Below are 17424 nucleotides of genomic sequence, written 5' to 3' on the forward strand. Positions count from 1 at the left end.
AAGTCAATAAACTGGAAAACGCACAAAATATTTGAAGTTCTCAGATATAAAGACCTATTTTATAAATGAAATGTGAGCTGGATGTACAGTTTCCCATGAATAATAACCTGAATTTATTTATTGATAAATCAGAGCCTTTAAGTGTCATGGAAGGTGGGTTATGATTCCTTTATATAGGAACTGGTACTTCCAGCTTTTCAGCTTTGTTCTCTCTTGATCATGGCTGTTAGAAATGTTAGGCCTGCCAAAAAAGTTTTAAAAAAATTGGTATGACAGTTGAAAGTATTTTATTAAATATTTTCAAAGTGTAACTATTGCTTTAATTACAGTTTATGAAAATAAATCTTGGCATCTTTTCTAGCTGCAAGTTACCTTGCCCTCAATTAATCTCTTTTCCTCCCTCCTGTTGGACAGGTATCATGTGCCAATAATTTCATAGTTGCATTTTGGATAAATGCTCTATTTCCTGGTAGTAAATAAAGCAAACTAGAATACAATAAGATAACATATGGTAGGGTTTTTCAGTACTAGAAAAGAGGTAAATTAGACCAGAATTGTTTGCTTTTTCCATTTCCCCTTTGTCAAAACCAGAAATGTATTTTCATTCCGTAGCACAAAACACCGAAAATTGTCTCATTAGTGGTCTTACCTCCTGTTGTGATTTATGACTTCATATGGTATTTTTCTTATCAAAGCAGCTCCTTGGGAAACAGCATGTGTATGTTGTTTAACAATTTGTGTTATTATAAAATAAATAATATTTCTTGCATATTATTAAATTTTATATATATTAGTATATGTCAGTTAAATTGTAGGTAAAATTTTTTAAGCATAAACATCATTTTTAATAGGTCATGTTTAACAATTACATTTTAAAGTAACGGTATAGCATTTTGTCAGTGTTGAAAGAATTTAAAATTGTTGTGTTGGATACGGTGGATAAGATTTTCTAAGTTAATAATTTTATTAAAAATATTGATAAAGATAAAAGTTGGCTTTTTCCCATTGTTTAGCAAGCGTTTAAGCAGTTTTTGGTTGCCTACAAGCTGTCAAGCAAATTTATACTTTTTGAACTGAAACTCTGCACTGAAATAGTGACTGAAATAAGTGGTAAATTCAAAAAAAATATTATAACTCCTTGTATATTAAATATAAACCTCCTATAAATCCTGATTGATGAGTACAGAATATTATGAAATAAATTTCATGTACTTCTGCATTGTACATAATGTAATTTGCAGAGTATCAGAAAGGCCTTAGACCTCTAAGCATAAACAAGAAATAACCCTCGGTACAGAAGTGTGAATCTTGGTCTTATTTTCTTTGTTTTATTGATGTGTTTCTTCTACTGCACTAAAGCAGTTATTATAGTGTATTGCTATACATTGATCCTTCACTTTATTACCAGAAAAAAGCAAAATGAACTTAGTATTTGGGGACTGGCATGCAGTGATAGTCAGAACATCTTATTTGGTTATATTGGTGAAGGGGGAATAGCAGTGGTTTTTCACAGTACCTGCAATGGAAGTGCAGACTGTGCTCTGTGCAAGCACTGGTGTCTTAATCCCTGGAAATCACGTGAATTGGAAGGAATTTCAAATATCTTTTTGATTTAAGAAGGCTCTGTATTTATTTGGCATGGTATTATGTTACAAGTATCATAAAATGTTGTTTCCATTGGTGTCCGTGGCTAACAGAAATCCCCAGGAGGTTTCCACAGATATTTAGAATGCCCTAAGCTGAAAGTATTTAAAATCAAAACAATTTTCATGCCTAAAAAGAGCTGAATTAATTATGGCCCACAGCAATTTGGGTCTCTGTATATGGTGAGGGAGACAGCAGAAAAATATTCTTCATGCCTTCAATGAAGGATGTAATATTTCCATCTTGTAGTGTTTGGTGTTGATTATATTCATTTTGCAAAGTTCATTTAGTCATGGGCATTTTCATGCTGCCAGATGATGGCTGTTTGGGATCTTTGGGATGATGGAGAGAGGTAGGAAAAAATGAAATATTGGTAACTTCTCAGGGGGAGAGAACGGACATTTCAGCTTCTGTCACGATTCCTTCTCATCTTAGTCGTGACTGTCTAAACAGTCATTTCTGTCTATTTCTGAAAGATCTGATATTTTTTATTTTGTTAGTCCAGTGTTCTGAAATTGGAAGAGTGAAAGCTGCTAATCTTTCCTTCTTGGAGCTTCTTCAAGTGTTAAGACAATTCTATAATTATGAAGTACCAGGATATACAATGAAAAATGCCTGTGCTATTGCATGCTGTTCTTCCTTGCAGTTACTGAAGGATCTTGAAGTCCATTACCTTCCCTGTAGTGAAATGGAAGCTGGATGACAAATAAAAGGGCCCAAGAATATGTCAGTAAGCAAGCAGCTGAAGCTTCTGCCTATGCCCCCTATAGTCTGAAAGCAGCAGAGCTCTCCAAAATATAACTCTTATAAGACCATGTTGCTCAGGGCCCTGATATTCAAGCTTCTGTGAAATTGCTGTTGATGTTTATTCAAGCCTGAGGGTTTTAACCAAGTGCTTATTCCAGCAGCCTTTTGTGCCTGATATAGATTAGTCAAAAGGAAAATATGGAAAGGAAGAGTGACCAGGTTGTTGGTTATACCAGCTACAGATTGAAATAACTTTGACATGTTTTTTCCTGGGTGTCTCATGAGCGGTTTCTTCCTTAGGTTGCTGGTGTTCACTGCCTCTGAGTAAACATCCTACAATTCTCTTAATTAAAAAGAACCTCTGTATTCATTAATGTTGTAGGCATTTATAAGCATAACTCCAGCTTAATCGTAGCTGCTGCCCTTTGGCTTCATGAGCAGAATGAAGAAGAGGATATACAACTGCCAATTCATCTTGAATACTGCAGGCTTTTCTCTTGACTTCATCTCATGAACACTAAATTAGAACTGGATATACTTAAGGTGAAGGCACCAAGGATAATTGTGAGTGTGGGAATCTTTGGTCTGAGAAATTTTTTTACTGGAGTAAGTTTTATGAAGGGTATTTGGAAAATCATAATATGAGGAAAGATGAAGGATTTTTTTTTTATGAGGAAAACCCTAAATTATATCAATAAATTTATCAAATATGCTTTTCAAAGAAATAAGAGGAAGTAATTAAACATGCTGAACTCATTGTTAGGACCTATGGGTGTGGAGAAAAGCATAAATGAATCAAAAAGGGAGCTAGACAGTCATCAGGGACGTTTACCTGACATGGGATTTGCCTCTTGTAGCTCTCTGAGGAGCTCTTGCTGTAATAGTAACAGACATGAAGGTGGACCATAAAGGCTGTTTACTTTTTTTCTGTTTCCACTACTGCACATTCAAAACATGAAATAGAATTACAAATTAGTCCTTTCACATTTCTAAAACACTATGTTGACTTAAAAATAATGATACTTAAAATAAAAAGAATAGTTGGGTTCCTTTTATTTGTCTTTCTGATGTTCCATCCTAGAAGTTTGTATAATCTTTTTTAAAACCATGTCTTTCCTATGGAGGCATTTCAACTCTGGAAAATTGAAATTCTTATGAACCTGGAAATGAGGATGTTAAAAAACCCCAGTAAATTTCATAAGAAGGGATAACACTTTTTCTGTGTTTCCTTGAAGGTCTGCCTGCCCACTCCTAATATAATCCTAAATGGATTCCAAAAATTACCTTTTGAAAATTAATGCAGAAAACCATCATCAGAGTGGAAGTCTGGGCACTTCAGGCATTAGACTGAACCAAGAACAGCCATGACCAGCAGCTGTGGTGGTTTTCCTTATGCTCCTTGGTGGTCCTGCCCTTCTCCTTCTGTATCCCCTGAGCTGCTCAGGCAGTACCTGATCCTGCTGAGCTGCTGGAGGCTCGTGTCAGAGATGGCAGAAAGCTGACAGGAACTCATCATACCTTCCTAAAGCCACTGGTTTCCTTAATGCTGAGCATACAAGGTATCCAGGCTGGGTTGAATTCTTTTGCAGTATAGGGAACAAAGGGGTACTTTTAAGGATGCCTGTCACCATTAAGAACAATTTTCCCCATAGCTGAATTACTCATGGGTAGGGGTAGGAACAGGATAGTGTGATAAACTCTCAGGGGATCATAAGATTTGAAAGCAAGATGAAGACTGAAGAAAGGATGTGGGAGGTAAGAGAGACATAAGGCTTCAGACAAAAATCTGTCAAAAGTTCTGAGGTGTGACTGATGTTGTCACATGTCTTGGACATCAAAGGTATTTGCTATCTGATCCAAAACTTTGAAGTTAATGGATTTACTTATGGTACCTGAGGAGGGTGGGGCTGGGGGTTGTTTAGTTTAAGTTTTTCTTATTGTCCAGGTGTAAAAATCATGAAACCTCTGTGAAGTCCCAGGTTTTTTTTGGTTCTTCAACACATGGTGCTAGCAATCAAAACAAACATGAGTGTCTGCCTGCCTCATTTAGGAGAGAAATAGAAGAAATGGTGTTTTGAATATTAGCAATGAGACTGGTGGTTAAGAATGGCTTGATGGAGAAATTTAACAGAAGCCACAGTTTAGTTGACTCTATGTGACAGATACTGACCTAATTTTTTGGCAACTAAGAGCCATAAACATCATCCTTGATGCATCAGACTCAGCATCTGGTAGTCTGTCTTATAACTTTTAAAAATTAATGCACAGAGGGATAAAGAACTGTACATCAGCATGTGTTTGTTTTCTAAATGCAAATGTTGCATCCCCTAACAAGTCCATAAATATATTGTAGAACTTAAAAGATCTTTCATCATTGATATGGTCGTGGTGAAATCCCAATATTTCCTTGTTTGTGATATTACATGCTGTTTGTTTAAAAAAAAAAATAATCTCTGAACACCATGATGTTCATGATTGTCTCCATCAGTCAAAATATTGTTCTTTAATCAGATGAATAAGCAGGGCTTTATATTTATTAATGCCATCTTTTTAATGTTGCACTGAAAAGGGCATCATGTCTGTGGTTGAAAATGTGATAACTTCAGGGAATTTGTGACCATCCTTGCTTTGTCATTCTAAAGACATTGATTTTTTTTTTTGATTTTTTTTGTTTGTATAAATCTACAGCACAAGTTTTGTGGCTCATTGATTTGAGTACTGCACGCTTATATGGAAACAACAAAATGCCAGACTGTGGATGAATTCAAGCTTTTGGGCACACTTAAGCAAGCACTGGGCATCTCAAGACTGTTTGGGCAGTCTGAATGTCAGGGATCTTTCTCAGAGTACCTGTTATGAAAATCCAAAATTTTGCACAGAAAGTCTTGTGTTTGCTGATCCAGTAGAGTCAGTTTGTATCTTAAATACAAACATTTGGAGATGTAGGTAGTAACTCTATTATTTCTGTGGCAGTAGCACCTATTAAAGGAAAAATTGACTGCAATTTATTATTTTGAGAATATGTGCACTATTGAATGTGCCCTTTCTCTTTCCTTCCTTTTCCACTCTGTACTCCTGCCCCCTGGATTTTGGAGATCCAAAGGATAAGCAGTATGAAAATATAAAATGCATAGCTGCTCTGTGCAGTGGAAAGATTGCTGCTACTGCTAAAGATTTGTTCTTCCTGTTAGCTACCAAAAAAAAAAAAAGCACTCAGGGTTCTTCCCATGCAATAATTCAGAAATGCTGCAAGTAATTAGTGTGTTGAAGCTTGCATTTTCGTTTAAAATATGAAGTAGAGCCTTAAGAAAATGCAGTGAAGAGTCCTGAGCAGTGGCACAGTGCAAAGCAGGAAATCTCCTGCACACAATAGAGATTAAATGCTCCCTGTGCATACTGTATTCTGCTCAGCCCTCTGCGTTCGGAGCTGGGACCGTGGCAGTCGTTATCTCCAGCAGGTTCCTTGGTGATTTTCAAGCCCTGCACTACCTACCCAAGTGGCAGTGACACCAGCTTTCACTGAAGCCTTATTACTCTTAAAAGAGCAATTTGGTTGGTTGCACAGCTATTAGGATCAGACAGTCAGGCTTAAAGCTGTCAGTACAACTGCTTCTCATCTTTTTTCACAATCCTGACATCTTTTCTCTTTTCTGCTGGACACAAGCATTACTGTATTTATCATTTTCAATCAAGCTCACGCTGCAAGCTGAGGAGTATATTCCCACAGAAACCCAAGTGAGGAGCAGAAATTATTTTATAGCTGCTGTAGTAGCAGCGGTGCTGGCTGCATGTTGTGTGGGAGAAATCGGATCAGTGAGAAATGTGGCTTTCCTCAGGGCTACATCATTGAAATATTACTTCAACGTCTGAGAGGAGCAATTGCTCTAATTTTTCAATGATTAATCACTCTTCCCTAAGTAAACACAAAGTGGGGGAGAAGATGTGAGATTTAATTTTTTTTTTTTCTTTTTTATATTTTTAAAATAACTTGTGGAAATGTTGTTATCATTGAAACGGGGGAAAATCACTATGCTTGAACTTCTTTTCATTTTGATGTTGCTCTTCTCTGGACCAACCCTGAGCAAGCTTAGCAGGACCAAAGGCAAACACTGGAAGGGGGGTAAGTGGAAAGGAAAAGTTTTGTAATGGATGTTTGGGTAAGGTACTAAAAAGCTGTATTAAAAGTAATCTCAGGAGAATACCTGTGCTATTTTGAGTGACTCAGATTTCAGGTTGCTGTGTGGGTTTGCAGTAGGATGCTAAAAAGGGAGCATGGAGTTTAATTTGTTTTCTTGTTAGTTTGCTTGGCTGACTCTGTGTAAGGTATGTATTCCTTGCAGGAATTTTGCTTTGCATTGTACCATTAGCAGAATAATGTTTAGGGCCTTGATACAAATAAATGCATGCCATTTAGAAATTTAGAGATTTTTTTTTTTTTGGGTTGTGAGAATTCAGATTGTTCTTTTCAGTATGGAGCCTCTGGGACTCTTATGGATTTATTGGAAGTGATGTTACCCCTGTCATAGGGGGCTACAGTGTTGGAGAAAAAGAGAGAAGGAAAGCAAGAAGCCTATTTTGAGTGCAGAATTGTTAGTATATGTGGTAAAAATGACTAGACAGACATTTTTTTTAGAGTACATGGATGTTGTGAAATGCACTGCCAGCAGCACTAATTGGCTGACTGGCTATGTCAGTGTTGATGTGTTAATAAAGATAAATTGCATTAACTTTATCGAAAAAAATGCTATGTTGAGAAAACACTTATGATTTTTGAAGGCAGCAATCCATTTTCCTCTTCTGTTAAAAACTGCAGAGAAGATTTACCCTGTGTGTGCTGTGAGCAGTTCTCTAAATGTGCCTTTTCATAAAGTTCACTTTGTTTTGCTTCCTTGCATGACATTTGTTTATGGAAAACATGGGTTATTGAGGTCTCATAATCTAATATAGCTCAGTGAGCATAAATGGTATCTCATAAATATTTGGACTGAGGGACTGTGGATTGTAGATAGTTTGATATTTTTTCCCTGCTTGTTTCTTGATATTGCTGATTGGAGGCACCCCCAGGATTTTTTTTTACTTTTTTTTTTTCCCCTTACAAGTGTTGCCACAGCATGGTGTGTTTATCACAGCTTTAATAGCACTTCCAGTTTTTCTCTGCTGTCAGTATTGTGATCTGAGGTTAAAGAGTAGCATCAACATTAAAAAGAAGTTTTAATAATTTATCACAACATCTCAGCAGGAGACTCCTCCCTCCCCCCTCAACATTTCCTTTTGTTGCATTTAATCTTCCACCTACTGTACCTTCAAGGGAAAAGTTGCAGCACAGGCTTAACCTGGATTGTTAATGCAGCACATATATCTGAAAATTATTTCCTGGTCCCGTAAATCACATTATCACATGTATCTCACAGTGCTGCTGCTGGGTATCCTCATTGCAAATTACAAGCTGTTATTTACTCTGGGCAGCATGACCTCTTCTCAGAGGTATGTGACTTAGGAATATATGTCACTGTCAAGTTCCTGGGATTTAAGAAATGCTGTTAACTTTTTTCCCTTCTCCCGTTTTCAATTAAATCTGGTAAATGAGGGCTGGATTGCTTTGGTCTCTTACCTACTCTCAGGCAGAAGCAAAGAGCTGAATTTTTATCATGGGTAGAAAATAAACTGTGGACCTGACTGCAGAAAATATCTTAATATGGGCTTTTGCTGTTCTAAGAAGTGTTTTTTGCAGCTGAAACAAAGCATAAGGAAGATACCTGTTTCAAGGAGGCTAAGAAGCAATTTGTCATGTTTGCTTGGAGCTCTGAATCAGCAAAAACCTCGGCATGCCTGCTGTCCAGTGGTTTGTTTCATACGTGATATTACTGTGAGTACTGTGTGGCTTGAGGAGGGTGCTGCTTTCTGGGGAAAGCTCCGAGTTCAGGATCTGTCAGAGCACAATTGCTGTAATATCATGTAGTCTGAGTGTTTCTGACCTCCAAAACAGAATGTGTGCACCTCCCCGTTCCATTAACCATCACGGATCAGCTTTTGCTTATATCTCAGTAATGTGAGTGCTTTTTGTTGGTGTGCACATGGAATTCATGGTGTCACTTGGTGAGAGGTCAGCGTGCAAACTTCTCCACTGCAGCTCACTGGGAAGCCCACCCAAAAACAGCAACTGAGATTTTTTTATTATTATTATTATTTTTATTTTTTTTCCTCTTATTTTTATTTTGAAAAGATTCCAGACAGCCAGAGAGCTGCATACCAACTTCCAGCTCTGTTGTTCAGAGGGGAAGGGTGAGGTGAAGCTGGATATGTGCAGCTGGAAATGCACTGGATGACTCACAGTATTGTCTATGCTGAAGTGAGTTGCATGGTGGATAGCAACAGCTGATTTATACCATCCTCTAGTTCTTCCATAACACATTTTGTTTCAAAAGTTCTGTAAAGTATAGGCATCTTTGGAAAGTGTTGGTGTCTGTGTAGGTCTGATCATGATCAGTAGAAGTTAATGAATCTGGAAAATTTTCTGGTACAATTAATAAAAAAATTTCATTGCTGAAGTTACAAGCTCTGAGAAGACATTTTCTATGGCCTTGCTGTATAATTCTGCATTTATGACAGAACCAGCTCATCTCACCTGCATTTTTGTCCTTGGAATTCACTAAAAGCAAGAAAAATGGTTACCCCCATGCAACTAAAAGAGTGGAATTCTGGTAGAAAACTGCTCCTGATTTAGTTGCAAAGTTAGATGTCAGAGAGTCAAATGAGTCCTGTTATGTGGGTCCAGAGAAAAATAAAGATCCCATTTTCATTTCTAGCTGTTTTTAAGTCTGCATTCCAGAAAACCCTTCAGAATGATTCATTGGAATGCAGTGTCTAAACATGTGTTAAACTGGGATTTATAAACTAATGATCAAGATAAACTGGAGTCTAAAAGCAGAACCTGGAAGTACAAATCAACTGGAATTTCTTTTTCTCTTTAAGCTGAAATAACACACCATGGTACAAGTTTAAGAAGGATTGCTAATGAGACCAAGAAACTAGGAAGAGGAAAAGAAGATGAAGTATTGAGTTTATCTTAAATCAGAAAGCAGATTTGAGATGTTGCTGATGCCTATCCCCTCCTGAATACTTCTGTTGAATTTCTTCAACAGTGTTTCCCTTTGTCATACATCTTGATCATATGTAGGGGTTGAGGGGGAAAAGTTTGAGTGTACCCAGCAAAATACATGTGGATATGATTTTTGTCTGTCCTGTGGCATCTAGGAGAAGTAATCTGCCCTTTTGCTTCTAACTCTGTGGAAGACTGTGTGAAAGAAAAGTTCAGAGAGAGGATGAGTTTGATTGCTCCTGGAGGACATAAACTCCTTACTCATCCTGGAAACACCTCATGCATTGCACTGACTGGGGGTGAAACTGTGCCCATCCAGCAGCTTTGAGGAGTCTGGCTCTTTGCATGGTGCTCTCTGTAACAGGATCTGGTCCTTGTGGCAGGCCAGCACCCACCCCAGCTGAGGGCTGGCACCCTGAGCCACTCTGGGATGGTCCTTGGGGTGAGCTGAGCCTCAGGAGGGGCACAGAGAGCCTCTGTGCACACCCCAGGGAGCCCTGGCATGAGAGTTATCTGTCAGCAGTGCTGGCAACACCTCCCGAGAGAAGGAAAAGACCTTCAGGACTGGGGAGAGGAGTTGGAGATGAAAATACTTCAGAGGGAAAGGACCAGACCTAGGGCTGGGAAATTCCAGTTAAAGAACGCCTTCTCCCCAAAGCCTTGTTTGTTCACAGCTCCTTTGTGCTTCACTGTAAAAATTTGCATTTTCAGAACTCAGAGTGACTTAATTTGCTTATGATCAAATTGTAGAAATAAAAATAAAATGCAACCACAGGGCATGACCCCACAGAACGATATGAGGGTGGTGCCTGTCCTTACCGTCTACAGGGAAGTGAAGCAATAATCTCTTTAATGACTTAATCAAAGTTTATTATGCAAGTGATCCAGCCTTATATTTCAGTTCCAATTTCAGCTCTACTGCAGTTTAATCATTTTTATGGCAAAAGGTACCAGTGTTAGAAATCTCAAGTGTCTCTGGCAAGGTATGAGTGGTGAGGGTGGTACAAAGCTGTGTGCCTCAGGTTCAGTCTCCCTACAGACCGATCAGCACATGCATTACTTGGGGTGCATGTAGCACACCAACACCACTTTAAATGGGAAATAAATGAAAGTAGATAGCAGGCATTTGCATGGATCCAGGTGGCCTGGATTTCAGTGAGAGTGATTGTGAGGCATGAGGGGTCTGGTTGGATGTGGAGCTTTGGATGTGGTGGTTGATTTGCAGCACTTGTAGAGCACAGCCAGCTGTGCTGGGATGATTCACTGTTTACTTTATGTGATTTTAAGCATAACACTTTATATAGTTTGCCAGTTATCTAATTTAAGTAATTTATTTTATGTAATTTCAAGGATAAACTGCATGAATTATTTTTTAATATCTTATCATGCTGTATTACTAACACTATTTCTTAAATAATGAGAGATTAAATATGCTGGCATGCTCTTTTCCACTGGAAAAGCTTATGAAATGCTGACCAGAAGTTTCAGACTCAGGGTCTTAAATGTATTTCCCTATGTTTCACAGAAGCAACCTGATTTTGAGTAGTAAGAAATTCACAATTTTTTTAACTTCAGAGGAAGCTCAATATATTTGAGGAGGTGGCTTGTGCATAGCTAAGGATCTAGAAGTCTAATTTTAGAAACTGAGTACTGCAAGTGTGGATCTGCAGTTTTAGCTTGACTGCAAGTATATAAAGCATATGACTACACACAGTATGTGATTTGATGTACCAAAGGATGTTCTAATAGTTTTGCTTTGAATGTTCTTGAAAAGAAAAAGAGTATTTATCTGGATACAGAGTGACTGTGAAATTAACTGGATTTTATTTAGTCTTCTATTTTCTTTAAAGTCCAGATTTAACCTCTATCCCATGATAACAAACAAGTTTTTTGAACCTTCTTTTACACCACTTTCTTTGGAGTAAAATCTGTATTCAAAAGGCCTCTGGAGATGCATGAAGCTTCTTGTACATATTTTGTTGGAATAAATGGAATATAAATTTATCTATTTTTCATCTTTTTGAAGACATTTGAAATACTTCATAGAAGTTTGGCAACCTGCATTTAGTCTCATACAGACAGAGGCAATGGAGATGGGATCAATGGAAAACTGAGCTTGTGAGAGTTTTCTTCTCATCTGCAAGGGAGGGAAAATGATATGACTTTTCCAGTCACAAGGGGAACAATGTGGGAGAAATGTAACATATACTTGAGAGCAGACCAGTGCTGTCACAAAACTAAACAGCAGTGAATAAAACATAAGGAACAATCTCCCAGCCACCACTGACAAGGGGTTGCCATCCTTTAGCAGATGGAGTTGGCCTGAGCCAGGTTTTCCTTCTCCTTCAACTTCCAAGAGTCCTGTCTGCTGGATTTCCCCCCAGCTCCTCCACTGGTGCCAGTGCCCCTGCACATCTGCTGGCACCTCTGCCTGGGGAGCTGATGCAGATAGGAATTGGCCAGATGAGAGAGGATGGCATCCATTTGGCTGATGGCATTCATTATCTGATGTGATCCCTCTCAGGTCCCAGGGGAGCTTGGTATAGAAGGAGGCTATGGCCACAAGGGAAGAGATTGTGATTGTGGTTTGATTTAGGGTAGCTCAAGTCAACTCATGACTTCACTCTGCAGCTCCAGACTATCCAGGAAAAAAAAAGTTAATAAGGTGGCACCTTCCTTTGAATCCTATGTCCACATCCTGTGCTTGGAGTATTGCTTGAAATGTTTGCTATCATATTAAAAAGTATGTTGATCAAACAGTTATAAACCAGAAGGAATATTTAAATAACACTTCATCCACCATGCATACAGGTTCCTCTCCTTTGGTTATTTGCATTTTTTTTTTTTTTAGTTGAACAGACTTTGGAACAACCATAAAGCATCACTGACATTAGAAAACCAGCAAGCACAAGAATGCTCTCTTTACTTTTGTCCACAAATAAAATGAACGCGTGTACATTGCCTTTAGGTGCTGAAAGAGCACAGATCAGATGTGCACTTTCAAACTCATGAACAGGCTTAAACACATACCCAGAATGGCTGAGAAAATGTTATTTTGGCTTTCCCTTTCTACAAATTTTCAAAGAAAATGTTGTTCATCAGTTAAACACTATTGATTTTTTACTTCAAAGCATGATCTAAGGAATACTCAGAGTGCATTACTTCTTTCAAGAGCCATTACTACATAATCTTGTGAAAACTTCTTTCCTTAGTACATTAAAAACTCTACTAAGTTTTTAATGTACTAAGTACATTAGTACTTACGGGGGGGGCAGGATTGTATGGTGCTTTTACAGATTAGTTAGTTTAGTTAGTTAGTTTTGGTAAATGTTGCTTGAACCACCAACAATGTAAAAGCTCTTGCTTTAGAGTTTCTGTTCCATAAAGACAGTGTCTTCAAAAGAAATCACTTTTTCAGTCATTTATATTTGAATCCTAATATATTGTTCTTAGCTGAATTGTGTCATGTTAGCTCTCATCTAGCACTGTTTTCATCCTACTAGGTTTGAAACTGCATCAGTCTCGTCAGCAAAATAGTAAAACAACTTTGTGGTTGCAGAACTGTATTACACAGAGAAGTGAAGTAAAAAAAATGAAAAATTTCTAGGGTTTTCCCTTAAAACCAGTGTTTTTCCATTACTGTGTTTCCTTGCATGAGCAAACTTAAAATAATGGAAAAAACAAGAGAGAGACAAAATCCAGTTTTGTTTCCAGAGATGCTGATCACTCAGTAGAGGCTCCCAGTGTCAAGGACTCTGAGCCCTCACAAAAATCAGTTTTGATATGCCTAAGTGTAACTCTCCTCTTTACTCTGGACTCCTACATCTTCTGAACACCAACACCCCTCACAACCTCCCTGTTTCCCTTCAGCCTTAGGCACAACCCTGTGGTTTCCACACTCATGTAATTTGTGAGAAGAAGACATCACCAGGGAAATTCCTGCCGTGGTTCCAAGCATGGACAGGTCTGTGGTGGAGCAAATGAGCTGAAAATTCTTTACTGTCTCTCCCATGGAAAGGTTGGATAAGTGTTCTTGTTAACACCACACATTGCTTTAGTTAACAATTAACTTTCTACCTGCTGGACTATGTATGTTCCATTTAAAGTGCACTGGGGGATTTTGGAAAGTTTAGAGAGAAAAGTCACAGATTTACCACACTGCCTGAGATTAGTGCCTCTGGCTTGATAGTTTAACCTAGTTTGGAGGTTCATTGTACTGACAGTAGAAAAATAGGAAAAAAGGGATCCTTAGCTCTGTAAATAGGAGTAAAAGAGCAAATAGTTTACCCACTGGTTAGAATCTTACTGGGAGAAGAACAGGAAATCTATGTAAAGTTTGATATAGGAAAATAAAAATGAGAAAGAAAACAACCCACAAACTTTTACTGAAAATTATAGAAAGAATGTTTGAGAGATATTGAAGTATTTTACTCTGTTTAATTATAGGAAATCTGTGAGACAATTTTCATGTTATTTGAACATGTCACTAGCTTTCTTCTCCCATGAAGGTGAAGGTTCCTTAGAAATCTTAGAGAAAGCTGCTGCAGGACTGGATGACTGAAAACCAGTGGCAGACACACCCAAATAAAAACAATATAAAGCCTTAGGTTGTACATAGCTAAAGCATTCTTTAGTTATATTTTTAAGTCTTACTGCTATATTGGAATTCTGAATTCCATTATCATTGTTTTAGTGTAATTAGTGCTTACTTTGAGAAACCAGAGATGGTGTTCTTAATTTCTTTTATCTCCAGGCAAGAGGCAGGGTTTTTCACTCACTACATTCAGCATTTCTCTGGAAAGCAGTTGAGATACCAAATCTGCTACTTCTGGCTTAAAATATTAGCATATTACACAGAAAATAGCCCTTGAGGGTGCCCCTGGTTAAGTGTCTTCGGCAAATATAAGATTGTTTCCTTTTCTTGCACTTGCTTGAGAAAAACTTAGTGTTGTTCTGTATATCAGGTGTGTCTGGGGGATCTGGAATGTGCTCAACATCTTCCTTACAGGCAGGAGTAATTCCACTGAAATTTCTAGAATTATGCCGCTTCAAATGAGAGGAGAATCTGTTTTGAGTCTTAGTTGGGTATGATCTATTTGATAATCAATCATGACAGCTCTGTTAGTCCTTGTCTACAAACAGACCAAATCAGCTGGGGAGGAACTGATCTGAAGATGAGAGTGTGGAAAAGTCCTGGGGCTGATGAAGACTGAGGAAGAATTGTGACACTGATGCAGTTCCCACTAGTTATGGTGATTTCATACCCCTGGTGATTGTGGTGTAAAGCTTGAGAATTTGTCTACAGTCTGTATTTGTTATCCATTATTCTGCAATGGGTCTGGCTGGGCTATTTGTTATCTTTCTGATTATCCATGGACTTGAGAGAGGTTTGTGCAGTAAGAGAGAACATGTTTTAATGAATTACTCTTGCTTCGGTGTCAAGAATCTCTTAATTCAATAAATTTCAATTTATGTATAAATTTCAATAAAATTTAGGTTATTAATACATGTTTAATAACAAAAAGAATAAATGCATACTTAAAATAGTTGGAGGGTATAGAGCATGGTGAAGGATAAAAAGCTCATTAAAAATCTGGACAAAAGTAATTTTTCAACTTTGCAATTTTGATTTTTTTTCTCACTGCTGGACTTTTTGGCTTCTGCTTTAAAAATGTGACAGTCTTGAAATCTGGGAATGTTCTATCTCTTGGTAGTCACTGTGGGAAAAAATAAAGAAGAATGACTCTATGCTTTGCTGAATTTTTATTTCCATTTTTATTTTTAAAGTTGCAATCTTCTGCTTTTGAGTGTTGAAGATAAGCAGAAGGGACATGGGAAGAGAACTGAAGAAATCAGCCTTGTTTAGTCAATTCCTTCATGCTGTTGAATATTATTTTGAGGAATAATGTATTTTAAAGACCAGGACTACTGAGGGAGTTTAAGAATGGAATTGCAATAGGGCTGTGAAGGGATTTCTCTGAAGTGACTGGTGGAACCTCCTGGTGCAGTATGTGGAGACAGAAACACTCTGCCACATATCAGGGCAAAGTCTCAGTTTTTGGTACTCTGAGGAAAAAGCCTCTTGGACAATAATGGCATAAAGCTTAATTTCAATCTCTCAGTGTTTAGGAGAAACATCTACTGTTTATACTTCCTTTTTACTCTTTCTTTTTTTTCCTAATTAATTTGTTAACACCTTGGCTCTATTACCATAAAGAGGGTAAATTCTCTGTTTAACATGGTTTCACTTCACTCTTTCTACAGCAGCCCCACAAAGGATATATTTTAAAGTCCAACATTAACAGAATTTCACTCTTTGAGCTGTCTTAGGAGCTCATTCTGCATTACATCTCCTGGCCACCAGTGACTGGCAGTTTTATATGTGCATTGGTTAGGTTGTTTCTCAGCTCCTTTGATCTTCACATTCAGTGCATAGTTTCTTCTGCTTGTCAATTGTTTTCTAATTTTTAGAAGACATTTTACACATGGTTATCTACAGAGGCTATTTATCAGGGGATTATTAATTTATTTAAATCCGTTTTAATAGCTTTTTTACTGTATTTAAATAGAAAAACTATTAATAAGGAATGCTACCTTGAATTATTCCTATAGAGAGAATTAGAGACAGCACAACAGATCATGAGGAACATATTGATACATTTTTGTTCCTGATAATATGCTTTTGCTTAATTTATATTCTTGGGAAAATCTGGTATATTTTTGAAATACTTTGAAAAAAATATACTTTGAAAGTATATTATTGCTCTTTAATCTGAAAGGATCATAGTAATTGGTAAGAGTTTTTGTACCATTCAAATTGCAGAAGATGTGTTGTCTTTTATAAATTCTCTGAGATTTATAGCTGCTTCATAAACTTGCTTAAAGCCTAATTTAAACAAAAACTATGTCACAAAAGCTTGCATGTGCTCTCAAAAAGTGCACCTCATGTAGAGAAAGTGAGATGTGTTGAGAACACAGGATAATGTAATGTATTATGCATGTAAATTTACTTGATCTATATTGGTCTTTTCAATTCCTTTTCCAAACAAAGAACATGGTAATTTCATTTCACAGATAATGTAGTTTGAGGCCCTAAATCAGTTTAGCAGTACACACTTTTGATTCATGGCAAGGGCTGTTGCTAGCTCTGAATGTATCTGTTCATAATCTCCTCAGCAGAAATTCAGCAGTGACTGATATGTTTAATGGCACTAACGTTGTCTTTGTGCATTGGGAAAGATCACCAGATGAGCTGTGTGATTCATCGATCACCACAATACCTATAGACAGTCACCACAGGGGGAAATTTTGTTATGCATTCTGAAAGGAAAATGATTTGAAGAATTCCTTACTGGCTTTCTGTGACCACTGTCTTCCACAGATGTGACTTGGGGTTACTTTATTTGATTATTTGTGTATTATTTTTTATGTGGGCACGTGCACTTGTATCAAGTTATGTTGAGTTCCAGTTTTGCATTGTGGTATAAACAATGGCTGGAATCAAAAGCCTTTCTTTGAAGATCCCTGATTTATTCCTTTATTCCCCTGTACATGTAAGTTGAGCATAGACTGAAGACCAGCTTGAAGAGTGATCTTTTTTTGCTGCTTGCTCTACAGGATGGGATATGCACCAGACAACACAACTGCTAATAAGCCACTTGTCATCCTTCCGTAAATTATCCTGTTAGTTTTCAAACACCCTGTAGACACAGGCTTTTGTAACAGCATTAAATGTGCAGCAGCAAGATCTGTCATTTAACTTGCACAAAATGCAAAGGAGGTGCCATTTGTATTGATTCCTATAGATTTTTGTCTTGTCTAATGGGATTTATATTTTTTTTTATGAACTTGTGTTGGGAAAAAAAAAGTGAAAACAAATAATGGCCAGACACAGATAACATATTTTAAGTATAGAAACAACTCAAACCTTTAAA

General features: G+C 37.5%; 1 protein-coding gene and 1 long non-coding RNA gene across 9 annotated transcripts in view; both read left to right on the forward strand.

Annotated features, from left to right (window-relative positions):
- Positions 1–5871: 5871 nt before the first annotated feature.
- ROBO2 (roundabout guidance receptor 2) overlaps positions 5872–17424 on the forward strand; it is an 867116-nt gene continuing 855563 nt past the window's right edge. For 4 of the 8 annotated variants that reach the window (XM_015636755.3, XM_033518494.1, XM_015636762.3 and 1 more), the window contains exon 1: positions 5872–6511. In XM_015636755.3, coding sequence (XP_015492241.1) covers positions 6388–6511 — 124 coding nt within the window. In that variant the 5' untranslated portion in view covers positions 5872–6387. The remainder of the gene's footprint in view (positions 6512–17424) is intronic. The other 4 variants (XM_033518487.1, XM_033518492.1, XM_015636780.3 and 1 more) reach the window with 2 other exon arrangements.
- Positions 8047–10090, forward strand: LOC117245230. The gene is made up of 2 exons (XR_004499685.1): positions 8047–8257; positions 9364–10090. It is a non-coding gene; the product is annotated as an uncharacterized LOC117245230 (long non-coding RNA).

This window comes from Parus major, chromosome 1 (assembly GCF_001522545.3).
Source record: "Parus major isolate Abel chromosome 1, Parus_major1.1, whole genome shotgun sequence".
NCBI classification, from domain to species: Eukaryota; Metazoa; Chordata; class Aves; order Passeriformes; family Paridae; genus Parus; species Parus major.